Below are 24,843 nucleotides of genomic sequence, written 5' to 3' on the forward strand. Positions count from 1 at the left end.
CAACGTGTTGATCACACTTTCTGTGGCGAACTTGTTGACATCACCTAAATTTGCCTTTCTCCAGTTTCAACCTGTGATCCTTGTCCTACTGTCACAGTTTAGTTTGAAGTCGTGTTCTGGATTTGCCTTTTCTTTACTGTTTACTATATTATAAATCTCTAAAATGTTCCCTCTGAGTCACCTCCTTTCAATGCTTCATAGCCATAGTTACTCCAGTTTCTTCCCTGATGCCCAGGATCCACCTGGTTCTTGTCCACATTACCTTCAAGGTTTTAATGCCTCCCTTATTTCAGTTTAATTTGACACTTTGGCTCCACTTTGGCTGATAATTTGTTTTTGAGTGTTAAGACTCCCCTGGTTGTGGCTTTTTTGCCTCCTTAATATTCCCCCTTTTATAAAAATATTTTATTCAGTATGAATGGCCTTTAAATGACTGGTTTACATTTGACAGTAAAAGGATTTTTTTGTGATTAGGTAGTAATGCATTTAGTAGCCATAGTCATTAAAATGTTTCCTCAAGCGATCAGTGATCCCATGTTTATTATTCCCCATTTGAACAGTAGGAACATAGGAACAGAAGTAGGCCATTCAGCCCCTCAAGCCTGTTCCACTATTCAATTCGATCATGGCTGATCTGTACCTCAACTCAATTTACCCAGCTTTGTTTCATAACTTTATCCATCTCCATCTTGAAAATTTCAATTGATCCAGCACCCATAGGTTTTTGGGGAAGCGAGTTCCAGATTTCCACTATCCTTTGTATGAAAAAGTGCTTCTTGAATTCACTCCTAAATGGCCTCGCTCTATTTTTAAGATTATGCCCACTTGTTCTGGATTCTCCCATCAGAGGAAATGGCTTAATGTATCTACTCTATTGAATCCCTTAATCATTTTACAAACTTCAATTAGATTACCCTTCAGCCTCCTTAACTCAAGGGAATACAAGCCAAGTTTATGCAACCTGTCTTCATAATTTAATCCTTTAAGCCCTGCTCTCATCCTGGTGAATTTGCACTGTACCCCTTCTAAGGTCAATATATTTTTCCTGAGGTATTGAACGCAGTACTCCAAATGGGGTCTGACCAAGGCTCTATACAACTGAAGCATAACTTCCTCACTTTTGTATTCCAACCATTTTGAGGCGAAGGACAACATTCCATTAGCCTTTTTGTTTATTTTTTGTACCTGTGCACTACCTTTTAAAGATTTGTGTACCTGGACATCTAAATCCCTTTGTTCCTCCACATATCTCTCACCATTAGTAAGTGCACCTAAAAACAGCAACAAATGAGAAAAACATAATCTTACATAATGTATGCAGATTGTAATAGTATTTAGAAAGTAAATCTCAAGGTTTCACACTTGTAAATTATGTGGCTGATGCAATGCAGTAGTTTATTTTCCATAAACTACTATTTTCCCAATCTCCTCTTCGTTATTTAAAGACAAAAATAGGGAAACCATTTTTAAAAAAATATTAAAATGTGTGCTTATTCTCTTAATAAATTTAAGGTGCATTAACCCAAATGATTGATCTTTGGTCGCATTCTTTAGTCATTCACCTGCCCCTAATTTGGGATGAGCAGTTGAATCATACACATGCATTTTGCTCAATTTGAAAATGACGCTTTGACAGTTTGCACACTCACTGCTAATATTCAAATTGAACATGGAAACAAATGAAAGCCCGGAGCTCGGATGTCAATGAAATAATGAAGCAACTGGATCCCTTTTGAAAGTCTTCTTTGTGCAACAAAGCCGATGAATATGAGTGTCTCCTGCCAACGTGTACTGGTTATCCAGTTTCTGAATAACTAACTGTAAACTATTTCTCCGTAAGCCTTCAGTAATAATGTAATTACTTCCAACCTGAGGGAAATTTTGTGAGGGTCAAGATTCAGCCATGAGGTGAAGTAACATTTTCAAGGGGTAGATCTTGACTTTGTTCGATAGTGTAAAACAGGTGATAGCGAGTCGGCAGCCAGTCCTACATCTCTCCCGATTTTTATTTCCATTGAAATCATAATTTTATTTCCTACAAACTGTGGCATTGGATCAAGGGAGGCATTTTCAGGAAAGTAAAGATAGGCAGCCAATTCTCTGCATTTTCACTCATACAGCAAGCAAGTCTGCACATTCTATACCAGATTGCAGTACAACTGACAACAGACTTAAAAGTAAAAAGGGGAGAATGCCACACAGAGGTCACTCTCCCTAGACAAGAAGGAAATAACTGCACCTAAAGAGTGCATGGGAGAGGTAGAGGTGGAGGTCAGGAGTACAGAAATGCTAACCACTTTTAGAAAGACGCAGCAAATGGTTTAATGGCCAGTAAACATGTTTTAAAATCCAATAAAGAATTGTAAATGACTGTGTACAATACAAAGGCCCTCTCAATGAAGTATGCGAAAAGCCATTAGAAAGAGAAAAGGAGAAAGCCCCAGTGGTCAACATGGTAAAGAAATGAGCTGTTAAGCCATAAAAAACAAGAATGTCCTAGGCTCCATAGAGCATTTGAGCTCACCTGGGGTGGCATTTGTGTTAAAATTGGTTAGCCAGGTGGTGAAGGATAGAATACTAGAGCCTGGTCTTTAGTTGTTTCCAAGCCTTTATCCACAGAGATTCCCCTTACACACACACCACACCAATTGATACCCACCACCTGAATACAATTAACACTAATTGATATAAATCATATAATTAACAATTAGGAACATTACAATTGATCTCAGAGCCCCAGTATCAGGGAAGGTAAAATTGGCCAAGGTTCCGCATCAGTTTGTTGTCCTCATGATTTGGATTTCCGATCACTATCCAGTGCCTCCTGCTGGACGTGCATGTGAATGGACATTGGGTGAGAATAGTATCCAACTCAGCTGCGATTCCCCCATGGGGGTCAAATAACCACTTAGAAACATAGAAACATAGAAAATAGGAGCAGGAATAGGCCATTCGGCCGTTCGAGCCTGCTCTGCCATTCAATATGATCATGGCTGATCCTCTATCTCAATACCATATTCCCGCTCTCTCCCCATACCCCTTGATGCCTTTTGTGTCTAGAAATCTATCTAGCTCCTTCTTAAATATATTCAGTGACTTGTCCTCCACAGTCTTCTGTGGTAGAGAATTCCACAGGTTCACCACTCTCTGAGTGAAGAAATTTCTCCTCATCTCAGTCCTAAATGTCCTACCCCATATTCTGAGACTGTGACTCCTCGTTCTGGACCCCCTCAGCCAGGGGAAACACCCTCCCTGCATCCAGTCTGTCTAGCCCTGTCAGAATTTCATATGTTTCAATGAGATCTCATTTCATTCTTCTAAACTCGAGTGAATACAGGCCGAGTCGTTCCAATCTCTCCACATATGACAGTCCTGCCATGTCACTTAATGTCTGGGCTCACACATGATGATTAGCCATTTTGGTAAGGTATTGTAGAATGTCTAACATGTGTCCAATCATGCCCCAGCAAGGTGTCAACATGTCCAGTAGAAGAAGAGGGGAAAGGAAAAAGATGCCATAATGTCAATCAAATTCAAATTTCGTGGCAGATGTAAAGTAGGTAATTCACCATGTCTGGAGTCATGGGTACATACCCATGGCCTAACATTTCTTGCCAAACCTTGTTGGAACTCCGACGTGCTCTATCAGCATTACACCGAGTTCTTGAATGTTTTAGGTCATCCACTGCCTTTTCATAGAATTATAGAAAATTTACGGCACAGAAGGAGGCCATTCGGCCCATCGTGTCTGCACCGGCTGAGAAACGAGCCACCCAGCCTAATCCCACTTTCCGGCATTTGGTCCGTAGCCCTGCAGGTCACGGCTCTTCAGGTGCACATCCAGGTATTTTTTAAATGAGTTGAGGGTTTCTGCCTCTACCACCCTCTCAGGCAGTGAGTTCCAGACCCCCACCACCCTCTGGGTGAAAAAAATTTCCTCATATCCGCTCTAATCCTTCTACCAATCACTTTAAATCTATGCCCCCTGGTTATTGATCCCTCCGCTAAGGGAAATAGGTCCTTCCTGTCCACTCTATCTAGGCCCCCCCATAATTTTGTACACCTCGATCAAATCACCCCTCAGCCTCCTCTGTTCTAAGGAAAACAACCCCAGCCTATCCAATCTGTCATCATAACTAAAATTCTCCAGGCCTGGCAACATCCTCGTAAATCTCCCCTGTACCGTCTGTACTGTAATAACATCCTTCCTGTAATGTGGTGACCAGAACCGTGCGCAGTACTCAAGCTGTGGCCTAACCAATGTTTTATACTGTTCCAGCATAACCTCCCTGCTTTTATATTCTATGCCTCGGCTAATAAAGGAAAGCATTCCATATGCCTTCTTAACCACCTCACCTACCTGTCCTGCTACTTTCAGGGATCTGTGGACATGCACTCCAAGGTCCCTCACTGCCTTCATGCTTTGTGTTATTTTCCCTTGTACGCAAAGGAGTCTCAATTTACTGAAAGGTGCCCACTTTTTGTTTTTTTCATCAGTCGCACGCTGATTTACCCTTAGCTAAGAAATTGAAAAGTTACGCATGTGAACCGGAGAGCCTTTGTGATAACATTGCCTTGCTTCTGGGTTCCTCGAACAATCAACTTTGTAAAGCAAGCTGGACAACGGCCAGCTGACACCAAGTCTTGTGTATAGACTGTGTCTCCATTGTCTGTGAGTTCAGTCTGTGTGATTAAGCTTTTCCTCTTTTTAAAAAATATTGAGTAGCCCATGGCGCTAAACACTGCCAAGGTTGAAAAGAGAAGGAATGGCAGAATAAATGAAGCAGTGATGGTTTTCTGACCTTAAGCTTGAGTTTTAAAAGTACCAGCTTGGCTCAACGATAGCACGCTTGCCTCTGAGTCACAGGGCCGTAGCTTCAAGCCCCACTGCAGGACTTGAACACATAATCTAGGCTGACACCATGGGAATACTGAATTTTCAGAGGAGCCATGTTTTGGATGAGATGTTAAACTGAGGCACGTCTGCCCCCCTGTTCAGGCAGATGTAAAAGATTCCATGGCAATATTCAAAGACGAGCAGGAGAATTCTCCCAGTGCCCTAGCCAGCATTGATCCCTCAACCAACACTCCCAAATCAGATTAACAGGTCATTTATCTCAGTGCTATTTGTGGGACCTTGCTGTGCACAATTTGGCTACCATGTCTGTCTACATAACAACAGTGAGTACACTTCAAAAAGTAATTCGTTGGCTGTGAAGTGCTTTGGGATTCCTGAGGATGTGAAAGGTGCTTTATAAATGCAAGTTCTTTTCTAGTACCTCCACTATCCTGTACTTTAGGATTCTGAAGTAGTTTGTGGTCCAGTTTCAGAGGGTGTTTCTTTCGATTAATGTAGAGTTTTCCAGTTATGAGGTAAGGTTATAAATCAATTGTGTAATGTAGGAAAAGGTGGGGGTTGCTCAGTGAGGGTAAACAGAGGGGTAGCCAGTGCAGACAAGTTGGGGACTGCTTATGGGGAGAGAACAACAAGTTAGGTGGAAACTATAAGAGAAGCACCTGGGCACAATGTACTGTTGTTTGCATCCCGTGTCTGAGTCTATTCCAGTGAAACCCAACTAACAAGGAAAGAATTTGCATTTATATAACTCACAACCTCAGAGTGTCCCAAAGCATCTTCACAGCCAATGAAGTACTTTCGAAGTGTAGTCACGATTGTTGTAGGGAAATGCGGTAGCCAATTTGTACACAGCAAGGTCCCACAAACAGCAATGAAGTAAATGACTACATAATCTTTTTGAGTGATGCTGATTGAGGCATAAACGTTGGCCAGTATAGAGAACTCCCTCCCCGCCCCCCCACCCCGCCCCCCCGCCCCCACTCTTTTTCTCAAAAATTGCGATGGGGCCTTTTATATCCACCAGAGCGGACAGATGGGACCTTGGTTTAATATCTCACCTGAAAGATGGCACCTCCGACCACGCAGCAGTCCCTCAGTACTGCACTAATTACAACAATATTCTGCCACAAATGGTCCAAAACTATATTTTTAAAAAAGCATCAAGTGAACTAAGATATTGCGTATGGTCCTCAATTGTATAGAAATTGTAGTAACTGCTATCAGGCCCTGCTAAAATAAACAGGCGGAGTAAACACACCTTTGGCATTGTCAAATTGAGCCTATTCAGCATAGCTAATATATTTAAATCATAGCTCAATTTGACAAATCATGCTCCAGGTATTTTGCATTGCAGACAACATATATGGGTTTTCAATACAACCAGTGTAAACAGCAGTCGCTCTGCCAGCTCAGTTCCGAATTTACAAATTTATGGTGCAGGTTTCCAGTTTGATAGATTAGTTTGTGACGTTTTTGTGAGTGTTCAGTCTGACCGTACAAACACAACAAGTGGCCTTACGCCTGCAAGGTAAGCTGCTAAATGATTCACTTTTGTGGAAGTAGCAAGTTGGAGTAGAGTTAAGTCAACAAAGTATCTTTCCTGAGACTCTAAACTGTGTGTGCTTCAGGTGACAGTTTGTTTTTTTTAACTCTCCCGTTCCTTCTGCATCAATTATGTAGCCACGGAGTTGTGAAACTGTAAAGAATAAGTATCATCGTTAATTTAGCTGGAAGAACAATAACTCATTTTATATTTTGACAAGTGCAGTGGCAACATGAACGAATTCCCCCGCCAGCAGCTGGGTTATTGTACATGGAGGTAGTCATTACTATTTAACCTTGTCAGTGGAAAGCTGCCGCCCATGAATCCGTTTCCATCAGCTGTGGCAACTTGACACTATTGGCACAGGGGAAGTTGTTGCTGCCTGCATGTTGCCTGTGGCTTGTTGAATTGTATCATTGTTTAACTAAGCAGCGTTTGCGGCTAACTTTTATGTACTTAGCAGGCAATCAGATCCCAGAAGTGAGTCAGAGGTAATCAGTCTTCTATAGCGATTTGGATTAAGACGCGACTTGATCAGTCAAAGGAGAAAGATCTGATGGGGTCGCAAAGTCTTTCAGTCTTTTGGTATAAAATGCTTGCCTCCCACCTATCTATATATTAGCTAAACAATATAAAAACCTCCAACCTGGTATAAATTATTTTTTAATTTTTAATTTTATTTCAGTTCCATTTTTAGACCCACCACTTCATGGTGCCACAGCTGTCCTCGGTTACAGGTGCCTCAGGAAATGGTTCCATCAGGAGCCCCCATCCCCTCACAAGTCTGCGAATGAGTTAGTGTTAGTTGGATATTGCTGCTCTCCCAGTGCTGACTTTTCTCAGCTCAGACATCTCCCAATTGGCATCCAGGTCAGACTCAGATTTTGAGTAAGGAGTTTTGTTAAAGACTCATTCCCGAGCACTCCCACACCTCCATCAGTGGAATGACTCCCTGGTGTGAGGAGAGATCAGAAATAGTGCAGCAGATTTTCTTCTTTTGCACTTAAATATTTGCTTGAGCAGAGTACATAAAGGTAAATCAGAAGGGAAATGGCACAACTGTAATCAGCCTGCCCAATTATCTGTCCATTTTAATTATTGGACAGAAATTCAGGTGGGCCCTATTACAGGCATGTGATCCTCCCTGCCCAATCTTCCACTATACTCTCCACTCAAGTGATTATTTATGCCCCAACACAAAAGAGGAAAATCTGCACCAGTGAATTTAGTCATGGGTCAAAAGCAGTGCTAAAGTTAATCGCCGGAAATCTGCCAGAAGATTGGTGGAAACCCTGAACCGACACATAAGCAGGGTTTCCGCTGATCTTCCCCGGAAATTATGGTGGCCAATCAGCAGAGCCCCTGAGGAAATTCCCAGCGAATATGTTTTGAAACGGGTGGAAATATTTTGATTTTTCATCTCACTATTACACAAATGGAGGAAGTGCTTTCTATTGAAAGTAATGCTAGCACTCTCCTTTGAAGGACGACCACTGATATTTCAGTAAGGCCTTAGCATCATGCTGCATGTAGTGATGTCCACTGGAAATGATCCAATGAGACTTCCATGATACAGTGGCTCCTAAAATCCAGACCTCAATTCCCAGTCTAGAACCTCACGTGAGTCCCACTTCTGCCTCTGTTAGAGAAATATCACTGGTCTCTGACCATGCCTACACCCACCGACCATAGGATGAGTGCCATTGAAGGCCTGGAGTACTGGAACACCGATGTTCAGAGTCCTCACCCCCTCCTACATTGATGGCCATGTTTGGGGGGGTGGTGATAGAGATTCCGCCCCAACAGGCCATTGAGGAAACCCTAGGCAGGGACCCAGCATATCCAGGCCTAGTCTACAGCCTTACCGATGTACTCCTGCCAAAGTCAAAGCAAGAGTATGCTGGCACAGCCACAAATTTATGTGGCCAGTGTTTCTCTGATGCAAATTACATAATTGTGTGTAACCCAGTGGGTACTTTACAGTGGCCCTCAGTAAGTGAAGGATCTGTATAAACAATAGGGGTGTACATCAGAAGGCTGTGACATTTTAGATGTAGGAAGGGATATATTATAGTGAGGATGTCTTGTATCATTTTATAAATTATTGAAGAAGCTATGTACAATGGGTATTATATATGGGTTTATAGTGCAAAGTGTTAGGGAGGCCAACAGCAACTGAATGCATAATTCACAATTTTAGACATGCTGTTTTGCCCCGTTGCTGAGTTTTATGATGATTATTTGTAGTCTTGATTACATCCCATTACTTTGCATACTGCAAGTCCGAATTTGAATTTCCAACCAGTTATGCCATTTTTCCGGGGTTTCTGCAGCTTATCTACCAAAGTTGCCAACATTGCAGCGGACAAGCAGGAGAACCTTTACAGAAATTACCCCTACCCTCATTATGTTTTAACCCACTCCATCATCCAATATCTTATTTGAGTGCCTTTTGCGATGCTGTCTCTTTTATCATTTCTCGTTGAAAAGCAACCACTGCTTGATCCTCTTCTTTGCATATTTGGGTCAGATTTCAGGTGCTACTGGATATAGTAAACACAGCTGCTCTCTGTGGAACTTATGCATAGTGTGGGCTGGGCTAAAGCTAATAATTCACAAAAGCCTGGGTATGTGTGGCTGGACAACAGCACTCGCCTCTTTAAATTCTCAGGTTTTCGCACCAGTGCTTCAATACTGTGGCCAGACTTTTCCTCAATCATCTCTATATTTTCTGACTGATTTGCTATATAAATACAAGTCCAAGCACACCAACAAGTATGCAAAGAATGAAAGAGAATCCCTATTTATCATGGTGTGCTGTCATTCACTTATACCTGAAGTGCACTCCACCTGTTCAGGATTCAGAGTGCCTGAGTTTGGTGGATTGGGTTATGAGATGGCACAGGTCTGCCCACTGAGAGGCTTGGAGCTGTGGGACTGGCCACCTGCATCAGGGCCTTCCAGCTACTATTGGAGAGCAGCAGCCAGAAGGCCTCCAAGCATGAAAAACAATTGGGAGGCTACAAGAGTAGTGTGCAGCTTATCTTTATGGCCTCCCTTGCTTGCTGCCTGGTTCCCTCAGACACTCCGACCTGAGGAGGTCCCAGCTGCGAGACCCACCACCAGATTCTTTGAGCGCCCTTGCATTTGGGCACCTGTCCAAGACAATGACAGAGAAGTGACGCGGGAGGGATGGAAACACTCCCTCCCACCTCTTTCCATGAGGCCCCATGGCTCTTTGTTGTTCTTTTGCCTTCCCACGGTTCTTTATCATAAACAGTCTCTTCATTGCTTCTTGGACACTTTGCCTTTCTTTGTTGTTTTTGTGCTCATAAATTGCAACAGTTTTGAGAGCTTTGTCCTACACTTCATCCTCACCAGCACAAGGAGAATACTTACACAGAACAGGAAATTAAAACATGCTGAAAATAGTCCATACAAGTCTCTGGTATGACTACTTACTTTGCCTAAGGTGTAATATCACTTTACTACAATATCTCTTATCAAAACAACATATTACTGGGGAAATACTTCAATATTGATCCTTCTACTAACTCAGCCCAAATACTCTGGTACTATTGCAAGAACTTCAAATCCTGGTGATGTGATCCTTTGTTTGTAAAATAAACAGAGCCCTGTGTGTGCTGCAGCTATAAATATAGTGCACTTATTTTACATTTTGATATAGGCACTCTATCTTTTAATAACAATTACTCTGAATCATGCCAACTGAGTTCCACACTTTGTTTCATACCCAGTATTCTTTTAATTGAGGGCTAGAGAATGGGCAGTTTCAATTCAGTTCCTGGTGGGCATGTGCAGGGCAAGTGATTTGGCACAATGATTCATCCCATAATATAATTAAGGTTGAATACTGAAAAGGAGAGGCAACTGTCAAAGATAAAGGTACTTAATAAAGAGAAAAAAAAATCAATGAGATAAAAAGGTAACTAGACTAGATGAACTAGTAAGAAAAATTGGCAAATAAGAGAGTGCACAAACACACAGAACCATTCAAACAGGAAACAATTAGGGTACAGATTAAACATATTCCCACAAGAAGTAAAGGTGGCGCAGTAAAAGATGGAATTCCTTGAATGAGTAGAGAAACTAAAATTAAAATGAGATTTTTAAAAAAGGTATGGGATAAATACAGGCCAATAATGCAAAAGAAAATCAAACCAAATATGGAAAATGTAGAGGGGAAGTAATAAAGATTAGAAAAGTTAAGAGGGGGTTTGAAGAAAGACTTGCAAATGGCGCAAAGCGATATAGCAAAGGATTATATAAACATGAAAAGTAAAAGAATAGTTAACAAAAGGACTGGGCCAATTAGAAATGAAAAAGCAAATCTTATGGCGGACAAAGGAATAACAGAAATACTAAATGAGTACTTTATCTTTGTTTTCACACAAGAGTGCGATAGTGGGAATAAAAGGATACAAGAGGAGGGAGCAATTAGGTAAGATAACTTTAGATATGGAAGTAGTACTGAAAGAATTGGTGGAACTTTAACTGGAAAAGAGACTGGGTCCTGATAGCATGTATCTTAGAATGTTGAAATCAATTAGAGAAGAAATAGCAGAAGGTCTGACTGCGATCTTTCAAACATCCTTGGATATAGAAGTTATGCTAAAGGATTGGAGGCTTGCTAACTTCTGTTCAAAAAGGGATAAATCAGATAACTGTAGACCAGCCAGCAGAGGATAAGTTTCTAAAGGCCATAATATGACAGAAAATTAATAGTAATTAGAAAGGCATGAGTTAATTAAGGACAACCAGCATGGATTTGCCAAAGGCAGGTCACATCTGACAAAATTAAATGCGTTCTTTGAGGAAATAACGGAGTGTATTGACAAGTGAAATGCAGTGGATGTTGTGTATATGGATTTTCAAAAGGCATTTGATAAAGTGCTGCATAGGAAGCTTGTTGATAAAATTAAGGCACATGGTCTTAATTTTCAGGAGGATGAGTGTGATAACATGGATCGGAAGTTGCTTAAAGGACAATGGGTGTTTTTCAGACTAGAGAGATATGAACAGTCGTGCTTTTATATATACATATTGGCCTATAATTTCCTGGAAAATGTTGGTGTAACTACAACGTGAGAGCGGTTTTCCCTGAATAAATTCATGCGCAATCAATTTATGCAGTTTTAGGCTGAAGATTCACTACACGCATATTTCCTTGATCATTTGCACTGCTCTCAAGTTACATCCTGACTGAGACCAGCATTGTATTTTCTATATATTTGAATGCTTTTTTATGGTATCAGGTACGTTAAAAAGAGAAAAGCATTTTCTGTGCATCACATGTGCATAAATGATGGTTTGATGGATTCAAAGTTTAATTTTCATAACATCAATCAGATAAAGATGGACTTAAAGAATGAAGATGGCGTAGTTCCATGCTTTCCTTGGGCCCGAATTGTTTACGCTGATTTCAGCTTGCTTTACGCCAGTTTTTACAATCATGCGTATAATAATGCAATTCTTAGGAAATTTGAGCGTAAGTTCCCGATGGCAAAATTGGCGTAAATTTCGGCGCCGATTCTGTGTAAGTGTGTTCCAGGAAATTAATTTTATGTAGATATATGAAATGAATTTTCTGGAACAGACTTACATAGAAATGACATAGAAATTTACGCCGGTTTCTGTGCCAACCTAGCCGGTTTCCATGCCAGTATATGCCGATATATATGATCTAGACTTAGATATAGGGAGCACAATATCAAGATTTGCAGGTGACACAAAAATAGGATGTGTGCTTAACTGTAAGCAATTTCAGGAGGATAGACAAGTTAGTAGATTGGGCAAATAGATGTCAAATTAAATTTAATGCAGGGAAACGCAAGGAAGAACAGGGAGAAGACATATATATTAAATGGTAAAACCCAAAAATGAGTAGAGGAGCAGAGATACTTAGGGGTTCAGATACCTAACTCTTTAAGTATAAATGCGTAGGCTTCAAGGAGATCTTGAAACATTTACCTGAGGAAGGAGAAAATCTCCGAAAGCTTGTGAATTTAAAATAAAATTGCTGGACTATAACTTGGTGTTGTAAAATTGTTTACAATTAACTCTTTAAGTGCAGCATTCGGTAGAGCAGTAAATCTCGGGTTTTATAAATAGGGGCATAGAGCACAAAAGCAAAGAAGTACATAAGAAACCTACGATAAAAGACAGGAAAAGACCAGTGGGTCCATCAAGCCCATCCCATCCAGACCTGGTGCAGCCTACCTGCACCATCAATTTCCTCCCACTCCCCAGATTCATGCAATCTCTTGGGAAAGGCATAAAAAAGAGAAAAAACCTTGGCATCATTTTGGAGAAGAAAAAACTATAGAAAATTCCTCTTGCTTAAAATAATCAAGCAAGCTCCGGAGACTGCAGTAACTCATATCAATAACTAAGTAATGTAAATCCTATACAAAATATTGGTTACGCTGCAATTAGAATATTGTGTCCCATTTTAATCACCTTACTATAGGAGAGATATAAAGATCATGGAGAAGGTGCAGAAGTGATTCACTAAGATGATGCTAGGGATAAGAGGTTTTAGTTATGAGGAGAGACTTGAGAAGCTGAGGCTTCTTTATTGGAACAAAGAAGGTTAATAGGAGATCTGATCAAGGTGTTCCAAATTTTTACAAGGTAAACCTAGAAAAAAATATTTCTGTTGGTCAGTGAGTCAGTAACTAGAAGGCATATTCTTAAGATCATCACTGAAAGAGCAAAGAAAGAGATTAGGAGAATTGTTTTTTACAAAGAGGATTTGTTAGGACATGGAATGGCCTACCAGAAACAGTGATGGAACCAGAATCCATAATAGCTTTTAAAAGGGAGGTGGATAAATAGTGAAAAAGAAAAATGTTATAAGGTATTGAAAAAGGCCAGAACAATGAAACTATGTGGGGGATAACTCTTTCAGAGAGCTGATAGAGGTACATTAGGACTCCACTTGTCAATCCACAAGCAACACCATAAGAGACTGTCACCTTTTGGGATTTTTTAAAACTATTTTTCCATAGAAAGGATTTGGAAAAGAGCAACTCTTAAATATTGGATTTTTGAAGCAAAGTGTATTCACACAAGTTTAGAGGGGGGGGGACTGAGATAAAAGGTGATTAAAATGCTAAAGAGCTAAACATTTGAGTTGTTTCCCCAAAGACTGAAAACAATAAGCAATTTATTGCTTTGTTTCAGTAATTAATAAACACCTCACACCCATAGTTTTGGGAAGTCTCTGGTCTCAGGTGCTCAGCAGGGGTTGTCTGGCATATGCTCTCCCCTTTGGTCGTGAGCATCGGGAGATAAAATAGGGATGGAAAGATATTTGGGCAACCAGATTTTTGAACAGAAAGAGGCTAACCCTCTTTTCACTCAGACTAATAAGGCTAGGATGCAGGCGTGCAGTTAGAAATTATTTTGTCTAAGTCAAGCAAGATGACTTATTGACGTGGGGTAGCATAGCATGTTCATTATTTTGTTTATTATTACGCAAAGACCGGTTGTCTTAATTGAATTAAGTGATAACTGTTGGTTTGTACGTCATTTGCTTTCTGAGAAACAAAATAGTTTCATTCTGGCCTAGTCTCACCAAGATAGGAACAGTTCACCTGCTGAAAGATTGGAAAAGCAAACATGAGGATATGTTTGAAAGAGACAATATCCTGTTCAGATCACCGGGAGTCCTATTGTTACACTGTTGGATTACACTATCGTATATAAGTAGATATTGGGCTGTGTGAGTCAACTCCGGGATGTGACGGATGTGTGATCCACTTATGGGAATGACTGATGCCGCTGAACCTGAGAAGGTATTTCTGGCAGACCCAAATATGTAACAGAGATGTAGTGATAAATCTAGGTGTTTCTATGAAAGATATGTTTTTATTTCCTGCTACCTCAGCCTTTTCTATTCTTGTGCTTTATGTTTCAGAACTGGTGGTCAGAGGTAGCCGGGGAGCACACATTTTATGTGGGCTGAGAGTAGCACTCTCTCCCCATAGCCTAATATGAAAAATTGTTCTATTCTCAGTACTGACAGTCCCTCTCCTTGATAAGCACATACATTTACCCTTTCCTCTCAGAAACAAAGGATGCTTTTCAAAAGCTTATCATTCTGTCAGGTCCAGCATTTTTGATTAATTCTCTCTATTTGTTACAGAGCAACGAAAGAAGTATTCCAATTCCAATGTTATCATGCAAGAGACTTCACAGTACCATGTGGAGGTAATGCTGTTAATGAATGAACTGCTACAAGTGACGAGGCTCCCAAGGGGGTTTGGGTTGGTTAATGTGAGTTCTTCCAGCCCATTGAAATAAATTAGGTCTCTGCCCCAGATATGTACTATTCCAGGCAGATTAATACTACAAAATACATACATTATAATTCTGTGCTACTATATAGATGCGTAACAACAAAATTCACAGTTCTTGTCAGTAGTGAGAGCGAGGGGTGATGGCTGGCCCAGAGCTACGTCTATAGGTACAGAACAGCACTGCCAAAGATCTAGCATTAGGTCACATCCCTATCCCCATGACTCCTGGCTAGAGATTTGTGCATGGCAGGAAACAGATAAAGATTGTCAATAATGAAATGCAGCATTACTTTTATATGAAATCGAAAATATTGTAGAACACAATAACAGTCACACATGGAAGGTATCTCTCTGCAGTTTCTGGATAATGTAAAATTCTAGTCCATTATCTTAAAAAGCGGGAGATGGGCAAAATGCTGCAGGTCCTCAGTGGATTAATATAATCACACCTGGTTGATCTGTAAGACAAGCTGTAAGACATATAGATCTATTGTTTGTTTCTACTTCCAGCATCTCGCCACATTTGCAATGGACAGGAGCGAGTCCATTGTGACAATAGATGATGGCATCAAGAAACTGCTGCAGCTGGACTCGAAGGGGAAGGTGTGGACTCAGGAAATGCTGCTGCAAGTGAATGACAAAGCCATTAGACTACTGGACAGTGAAAATCAGGTAAGACTACCTGGATTTTGTTTTTAACATTGAAACAGAGAGCGGGTCCCTTTTAAGATTGTCAGCCACATGGAATCAGTGCAGAATTTTGGAGCAAAGTGATGATAGTGCTATGACAGCACCAAAGTGCGCTATCATAGAGTGGTGGGTTGCAGGTTCCTGCCTGCATCCCTCCCTTCCGAAATCACTGAGTTCTCTATCTCAATTAGGACCTGACTTGGCTTCGATGCCTCCCATGATCAAATTGCCTGCTAACTTTCACTGCCTAGGGTCACATGTGAAAAATGGTTGCTTGGACAAGGTGTTGGAGGGCGACCGTGCCTGTAAAACCATACCCCAACAAAAGTCAACACCTTTCGGAGAGGAGGAGATTTTTTTTGTTTCTTAAAACAAAATAGCTTTGGATTTATCGTGAACTGATTTACCAATGTGCATATCTTCTGTGCTCCAGCTTTGAGCACACACACAATGTAACATATAATTCAGTGTGAATTTTCAAATGCTTTGCCAGTCAGCTACTGCACTGCTAATAAGAACATCTTTAAGCAACTGGTGTTAGCATTGGCACCCTGCTGCGGGCAGTCTGTCCCATCTGCTGTTGAGTTTTTTTTCCAAGCTTTACTTGTTCAGTTGTAGTCCTGGCTGATTATGATACTGAATAGCTTAGTAGCAGTCCACAGCAATGTAACTTCTATGTAACTGTTCAGAAGAGGTAAGCCTCCATTCCTGTTCTTTTGTATGCTTTGCTCAATCTTCTGTTTGATGTCTATAGGATGAACTAGAGAACTTTCCACTAAACATAGTGCATCACTGCCAAACTGTACTCAACCAGTCCAAATACCCATCTGTTTTATTGCTCATGTGTCAAGACTCAGACCAGCAAAAACCCGATATGCATTTCTTCAACTGCGACGAGGTCGGGGTGAGTAACTGTGCAGAGAGGAGCCAAGATGGTGGGGGTGAGGGGGGCAGCGGGGTTTCTGGTTATGACATTAAACTGATAGTTACGGCAGTGTTAAGAGATGTAAATTGTGACTCAATAGTGTATACACAATGGTGATATTATTCATGTTATCAGTGAAACTGGCTCATAATTTGATGAAGATTTTCCTAGTGGTGATGTGTCAATTTGTTTTGATGCAAAATTTGTTGAATAAAAAACATTGTGATATGGTAGTAACCATGGTTACAAAAAATGGACATATAGCAGAATGCAATCCCCGAAACATTGGTAAATTCCGAGAAAATTGTGTAATCTGAAGTAATAAAAACTATTATTCAGTCACCAATAAACCAGTGACCCTAATTATACAGGGGTGCGATTGCAGAATTCCATTCCCAATATGCCGATAAAAATCCCTCAATCCCATGCAATAAAAACAGAATTTGATTTATTCAGTCGCTGTAAACTAGTAGTCCTAGTCAAGATATTAGGTGTTGCAGGTTGAATTAACACAGCCTGCATTCCAATGAATATTCTAATTAGCGGACGCCACAATTTCCAGCGAGGTCAGCACCACATCAGGATGGCGGATGGAAGCCCCATCCCACTGCACTTCTTGGTGCTGTTACACTGCCGAGATTTCGAGAGTCATACAGCACGGATAGAGGCCCTTCGGCCCATCGTGTCCGCGCCGGCCATCAAGCCCTGTCTACTCTAATCCCATATTCCAGCATTTGGTCCAATAGAGATTTCTAGGCTCCTATTTCATTTTGGCAAATAGTAACAAAAACATAATACAAAACTATGGCCGACAATGTGCATATAACTGAGCATGTTTGTATGCTGCTGGTATCTGTACAGTAGCATTTCAACAAACCAGAAATTCAACAACATGCCTAAGCTATCATGAAACCAAGGTATCAATCTTGTCACCTTGACATTAATCTGTGTATGAGTATAAGGCTCCTTTTTTTTTCCCCAAAGTAGTTTTTCTCCACTATTCAGTTTAGTTCACCTGGGTCTCACATCATTCCCAATTGAGAGAATTGTAGGGTACAGGAGTAGGAGGGCAGCTGTTCCAAGGTCTGTGACACTGGTGCATACAACTGACTTCTTGTGCGTACACAAGAACAGCTTGGGTGATTTTCTGTCCAATTTCCCCATTGCCTATAGCAAAAAAACAACCACTTACATTGAGCAGCTCTTCACAGTCTTGTGGGTGAAAGATCAGTAATCTCAGACTTCCTTCTGCTAATGGTTCCATGCAGAGGAATCTCAGTACAGCACACCGCCATGCTTCCTTCCTGCGAACATGTTCGATTGTAACTACAGCTGTTGTTACATTATGTGATGTGATCCGTTTATTCCTTGTCTGATCTTTCTGCAGGCTGAGATGATTCATGCGGATGTTGAGAGTGCAATCTCCGACTGCAAGGGTGGACAGAAAATCCGACCACAGACCCTGAAGTAAATACATTTAAAACAAGAATTTTAAGAGTGGGGAAAAGCTTTTTGGACCAACAATCAACCCTATCTGCCCATTTTTAAAATTTGTTCTTGGGGTGTGGGTGATGCTGGCAAGACCACATTCATTGCCCATCCCCAGGTGCTCTGAAAAGGTGGTAGTGGGCCTTATATTTGAATCATTGCAGTCCTTGTGGGAGATAGAGTTCACCATATCCCTCAATCCATTATCTCTCTGGAAGCGAATTGAATTGTCTCTTGAATCCATTTAACCTTCCCGGCTAATTTACTCCACAAAAAAGTTCAGCCTGCTTTCCTGTCTTAAACATGCAAAACATTTACACAGACTAACTCTGGTGTGATTGAAACTCACCAAACTGAGAAGCAACTTAACCAAGAACAATTAGTGGCCACTGGTTTATGCTTTTTGTGGAAAACAGATAGAATTATATAATGTAATCCCCAAAAACTGGTGTAATTCCTGGAATCTTGTGTAATAAATATGAAGCATTTAGTCACTGTAAACTTCTGGACATTGTGATTCTTCACCAACAGAATCAAGACTCTTAACATACTCTTTTTCTGCCACAAAATATCACTTGTGTGTATTTTATATTGGATTAACCAGCCATGGCAATCATATCCATTGGTACAAAACGTGTATCTGAATATCTCCCCAAAGAACATATCCATTGTGGCCATAACTTCTTTTTTCTTTTTTTCTTCCCCTTTCCCACTGCTGCGAAAACAATGTTGAAATAAATCTGTACTACAATTGCATGTATATTCCTACACCCAAGAATTGACAGTGTAATGCTGTCCCATTATTAAACCATGCAGTGATATTTTAGGATTTATTTTTCTTGCCATTGTAGGTTTTTTTCTATGGTAGGGATGGTGGGCGGAAAACCTGTTGCCACATTCCTGATTATTCTGCCACTGCTCTGACCATCAGGAAGTGGCACAGGGATGGAGAACAGTGACTTGTTTGTCAATTGTCCCCTCCCCTCCCTGTGGGAAAGTAACAGACCTTTGCTCAGTACCTGACGACATGAATCAGAATTGGGAACTTGGCAGGCAGGGAACTGCAAATATGAACCTATGTGCCTGATACTAGAAGACCATCGCACAGTGCCAACAGGCCATCTTGTCTTTAATATTCTTTAATATTTCTTTGTGGCTAATTCACATTCAAATATTCTAAAGCTGTTTCTGTCACCCGCCTCTTGTAATGAAACTAGTCACTGATGAGATTTTTGTTTTGTTGAGGTCGAACAGTCACACTGTCTTTACCAGGTTTTCATTTAATTGCAGTGACATTCTCAGTCAGCACATTGTAATCTTGACTCTCTCACCAGGGTGAATCAAGAGAAAATGAAGAAACAGCGTGAGACAATAATCCCCTCGCCCCCTCATAATTTTGCACCTGCCCCTCCTCCTGGCACCGTCAAGAGTCGAGCTGCTGCCCTGACGGCACAAAATGACCAAGGTAAAACAATCTGAGAAATCGAGCAAATAGATGCAATCCAGCATGCTTCTGAAGAACACACTGAGAAAGGAGCTCCTGAGCAGCATGCTGATCCTGGGCAGCTGTCTGTGTGCATTCGCCTTTGCTCTTTTTAATCGCTTTCCATCGCATAAACGTGCCGCTGTCGCAATTTAGAAAAAAAAGTAAGGCATTTGTTTTTTTTCTTTTGATGAGGAAGAATTTGTTGTGTGTGATGACTAACTGTTGGATGTCGTCCCGCAGTGGAACACGATCGGAGAAGCATCAGTTCCGAGAATCACGAGGAGTCACCTGAAGCCCAAGCTCAAAAGATCGAGAAAGATGTGGTAAGTAGTAATGCATTCTAAAAATGTAAACCCTGCAACTGAGCAAATTAGACATTTGTAATGCCACTTTAGAAACCTGTAGCAGATTTATGGAAATAGGTTTTCTATTATTTATCTGTTGATGTCCTTCTTGGAAATTATTTTTAAAAATGAACAACAAAGCTTGTTGCTTTTGAGATTAAAAGACTCCACTGTAGGAAAATCATCGCACACTGGTCCTAGTATTATCCTTGATGTTTGAAATCTGGCCAATGAAAGAGATAGTTGTGAGGTAATTTTATTATCTCTATTGATGAAGAATAATTTCAGAAGCTCCCTCGATACCTCAGCGAGTTTATCCCATGAAGGCTGGGCCACATAGAACAGGAAGGTCCCACTTTGATCTTGGTCTGGCCAAATTAGCTGTTCTTCAGCGAGGTGGTGATAGGGATGCTGCAGTTAACGCCAGTGGCCCAGTATTAGGAAGGGAAAATCAGTCTGGGTTCACACACACACACACACACACACACACACACACTCACACACACACTCGAATAGCCTGCTAATTGTCATTATCAAGAATCATTCATGAATAATGGCCACTTGGGTGAAGTACCAGAGTTACATGACGTTGCCTTATGTAACTGTATCCCAGTAAGGAATCATGCTTTCGAGAGAGGAGAGGAAAATTTTGTCGAGGAATAAAAAAATTCAGAGGCAGCTTTGAAGCATAAACACATTATGTCACAAAATAGTGAGGTGGGAGTTTGCATGCTTCATTAGCCAAGTACTGAGTTGCCAGGCTGAACCTTGCCACCATAGGGATAGTGCCAAGTGTAGGCCAAATGTTTCCGCACAGGGAGAGAGGCCATGATGGAAGGATAGTCACTTCTGCGTCACTGTCACATACCTTCAATAGCAAATGTTATAGTCCCTTGTGCAGAAAAGAGCCAAGAGATTTGGAAGGGCAGAAAAGTACATTAAAAAGAGGGGATTTTCATTTTTGGAAACAAAAGTTCTGGAAATATTTGTCAATGTTGTGATAGTAAAATTCCATGCACAGCTTATGAGAGTGATGAGCAATGTACAGTCTACCTCTGGAAGTCAAACTCCATCTACAGTAAGGATACACACCCATGTCTCAGCATCAATAGGATAGTGTAGATAGCAGTAATGTGGCCAGATTATGTCACCTGTGCTGTTTTCATATGACGTTCCTGCCTCACTAACACTTCAAGGATGACAGTGAATAACAAATATTGTGACTTCTGCAAAATATATTTTTTAAGTGACTCTATTCCTTTTTAATTGTATAAGTTTGTGCCATTGTAATGTAACTTTCAAGAATGCACAAACTGCCAGTCATTACAATGAAAGAAAAGGCCCATGCTTTTTCTTCACCTACATTTCATTTGGTTTTTTTTATTTGCACAATTTAAAAATGTAACAGTTAATTACATGAAATCCATTCTACACTACAATGATTTTGTAAGAAGTACATACAGCAAAAAGGAACTTCCTAAAAGGGACTGGGCACTGCAGGATGTTAGGAGTGTTTACCCTGAAAATCTGTGGGACTGCTCTGCAGCTTAGGTCCCAGGGATCTTCTGGTCTGCATTGTTCAGTACTATAACATGCAAGGCATTTCCTCACTAAGCCACCAAGGGACTTAGCTGCTTCTAACATTGCTGAGTTTGCCATGTTGTTAGGAGTAAGAAGTGGATCAGCAGTTCCGAAATCCCCCAAAAGATGACCCAATAAAACAATTTTCACCAAGATTTGAAGCGTTGAGCCACTCAATCCTGAAATGTCTCTCTCTGGAGACTATTGTGCAGTTTAGATGGCATGCCTACTTCAGGAAATGTTTTCATTAAAAACTAGACTATTGAAATTCTTTCATGAGAAAGAAGGGACCAAAAATAAGCCCATGTTGTGATATCAAAGAAGAGTTTTACCAATTGTAAATGTTCAAGACCAATCAAAGGTACAGATCTGTATGTATTACTCGAGAAATCTCGTGAAGAGTCAAGATCAACAAGCTCAACACGACACCAGTGGTTGAAGAAAATCAGAGAGAAGGCTAGTTAAATCAAGGAGTAGTGATTAGATGACCCCAAATTCAGGTTTTAAAAACATGTAGCTTGTAGGAGGAAGAGAAGACTTAAGGAGCTGCGCAGTTGTGAAGTCCTGGAGAGAACGAGTGGGAGGCACTGCAGCGAATCTTAATTTAACACAATGAGGATGCAAGGAGGAGGAAGAGTATGTCAGCAGTGTATTTGGAGGGCAAGAAGAACAAGAGATGGATATTCAGAGGAGCACTAACTGTAGTAGTATGGATAAAATAGAGAGATAAGAAAGATTGAATCAGAGAGAGGACTTAGTGACTGGAGGTAAGAGGAGAATCACGAATGAACTTTTTCTCTATCCTGTTCAGAAGTATGAAAGTGGCACTAGAAGAGCTGCCAGAGAAATGGGAACAAATGGGAGCCATTTTAAAATCAATGATGGACTTTTGCTTTATAGACAGTTAAAACTTGCTGATGGAGAAAGTTTATGCCACAAAAGAAGAAGCTGAACTACTTGGAGGCAATGTTAGGAATGAAGATGTGAGAATATTGTTTGAGGTCAGAGAGAGTAGTGAGGCCAAAAATGTCAATGGATGAAGAAAGGTGAAGAGTGGAGCCATCAAAGGTAAGAAACGGTAGGTGTTGGGTAGCTGGAATATGGCTGTCTTCAGCACTCCAGCTATGCATGTGTCAAATGTCCGTTGAGCCCAACTGCTGTTTCCTTAAGCTTCAGAAAAAATGTCAGCTTAAACCTAATGAAATTGTATCCTCTGTAATGAAATGATAGTCTGCTCAGATTTTAACTCGGCTATTATTGATTTAGTCTTTGTGACTCACACCATTGTCATCCAACCGGGACCATGATTTGTTTTCTCCAGCAAATTCTGAATTGCACACTGGATGACATTGAGTTCTTTGTAGCCAAACTTCAGAAGGCTGCTGAGGCCTTCAGTCAGCTGAACCAAAGGAAAAGATCCAAGAAGAACAAAAGGAAGGCACCAGCAGGTATGAACTGCTCCCCTTCTCTTACCTTCTCCTCCCTGTTTTCCTCTCTTATCCCCTTCCCCTATTTCCTCTGCTTTTTCCTTCCTTCCCCTCACTTTCCCTTCTCACTCCTCTTTTCTCCTGCTCTTTCCTTTCTCCTGATCTCTCCTTTCCATTTTCCCCCTTTCTCTCTCCACATACCTATCTCATTCCCTTCCATTGACTATTACTTTCTTTTCCGCACTTCTGCCCTACTCTTTGCTCTGTTCCTTATATCTCTCACTTTATAAACACACAGAGGAGAGACCCTCCAGTGACCTAAATGAGAAAGTTATTATACTTTTGCTGTACGAATGACATGCGTGTCTAGTTTTTTGTTATATAGGTACCAGTATTAGCATTATGCTGTGTGCGCCATACTTAAGATATAAAGTAGTAATGTTTAACAAATCAGTGAACCGTTTAATATCATCTTTTCTCTCTACTACACAGAGGGTATGCTTACTCTGAGAGCGAAGCCACCATTGCCAGCGGAATTCACTGACTGTTTGCAAAAGATCAAGCTGACCTTGAATATGCTGGTAAGAACTCACCTGGAAGACATGGGGGACGTTTTAACTTTAAGCACATTAGACGATGTGTAATTTACTTGATGCCATGTGAAGCTGTGACTCAAACATTAGAGCAGCCTTTTTCAACTTTTTCCTCTCCTGAAGACACTATGGCTATTAATGTGTTAGCCTGGACAGTGAGGGGTACACTTTCAATTTGCTGTCTGGGGGTAAAATTGGTGTTGTAGATCGACCATCCAGGATAGAAACTGCCTGATTTTCATTTCAATTGGAAAGGAAAATCGAGTTGTTTCTATTACGGGCAATCGATCCACCATGGCAGTTTTACATCCGGGTGGCAGGTTTATAAGTCTACCCGAGTCTCAGTAGGTTAGTCAACTATAGTCATTCAAGTAGGGCTGTCTATCCACTGCAGAGCAGCAATCAACAAAGCATATAGAATGCTGAACTCTGTAGCCAAAACAGTAGAGTACTGAAATTGTGAAAGGCACTTGTTGGACCACAACTTGGGTACTACATGCAGTCTGTCACTGAGACACAAAGGTGATATTCAAGCATTAGAAATGATTCAGAGAAGAGTAACCAGGCTGATCTTCAGTGTCAGAGATCAGAAAAACAGACTTTTCAGCCTTGAAAGGAGGTAACTGAGAGGTGATACATAAGATAGTAAATTGTATGGAAAAGGTAAAACTGGAATATTTGAGACTGGATTTAATTCTGTCCAGACAGAAGGGATGAGAGCCTTTGGATCAGAGAGACTCTGATCTTACTCGCTACCAGGCCAATGGGCACGACTGCCTGTTCGTCAGGTTCAGTGAGATTTTCGGAATGAACCTCCTGCCCGTGCAAGAGGGAGAGGTTAACCTGAATTGGGACTAACTCTTCTGTCTTCCATAGAGCAACAGATGCAGGGAGTGAGAAATACCAGGGAGAGAGAATAACAGATGCAGGGAGTGAGTAATACCGGAGAGAGAGAGTAACAGATGCAGGGAGTGAGTAATACTGGAGAGAGAGAGTAACAGATGCAGGGAAGGAGAGGTCTCATGAACAGTAAGGTTAATATCGCGAGGCCCCATGTTGCTGGGCGGGATCTCACATGCAGCCAGTGCATATTGGAAAATCACAGGAGCACTCTCCACAATTTTCCATTCATTGATATCACTACAGAATTTGAAATGTCGCACAGATGCAACATGCCACATGAGCAACCTCTACAAGAACCAAACAGTAAAGAGGTCAAGGTACACGTGATTTATTAAAATTTTAGGGAGGAAATTTTCCCATGAATTTGACAGATGCCATACGTCTCCTTAGATTGCTTAAAATGGTCACTTTCCCAAAAACTAGAGAGATCAATTTAACCCTACTCACCCAGCGGAAACCAGGCAGGCGGGCGGGCGGGCGGGCATTTAAATTGCCCGCGTGACTCACCCACCAACATCCCATTCTCTTCCCACAGACTACAATTTTAACCTACTCTTCTGAGCAGGGAAAAAGGCCACCCGCTGGAAACCGGTGGGGTCCTTCTTTAAATATGCAGATCGGGCTTCAATGGCATCATCGGGGCCCGACTGCAATTTTAACCATATGCCTGAGCTGGGAAGC

The 24,843-nt window shown here is 41.1% G+C and overlaps 1 protein-coding gene across 5 annotated transcripts in view; it reads left to right on the forward strand.

Annotated features, from left to right (window-relative positions):
- The window catches only part of eps8l2 (EPS8 signaling adaptor L2), a 237,256-nt gene that overhangs the window by 135,399 nt on the left and 77,014 nt on the right, over nt 1-24,843 (forward strand). For all 5 annotated transcript variants that reach the window (XM_067993818.1, XM_067993819.1, XM_067993817.1 and 2 more), the window contains 8 exons: nt 14,572-14,636; nt 15,236-15,397; nt 16,170-16,319; nt 17,728-17,807; nt 19,163-19,293; nt 19,555-19,637; nt 22,561-22,687; nt 23,159-23,247. In XM_067993818.1, the coding sequence (XP_067849919.1) occupies nt 14,572-14,636; nt 15,236-15,397; nt 16,170-16,319; nt 17,728-17,807; nt 19,163-19,293; nt 19,555-19,637; nt 22,561-22,687; nt 23,159-23,247 (887 nt within the window). The remainder of the gene's footprint in view (nt 1-14,571; nt 14,637-15,235; nt 15,398-16,169; nt 16,320-17,727; nt 17,808-19,162; nt 19,294-19,554; nt 19,638-22,560; nt 22,688-23,158; nt 23,248-24,843) is intronic.

The sequence above is a fragment of the Heptranchias perlo genome, chromosome 12 (assembly GCF_035084215.1).
Source record: "Heptranchias perlo isolate sHepPer1 chromosome 12, sHepPer1.hap1, whole genome shotgun sequence".
In the NCBI taxonomy this organism is placed as follows: domain Eukaryota; kingdom Metazoa; phylum Chordata; class Chondrichthyes; order Hexanchiformes; family Hexanchidae; genus Heptranchias; species Heptranchias perlo.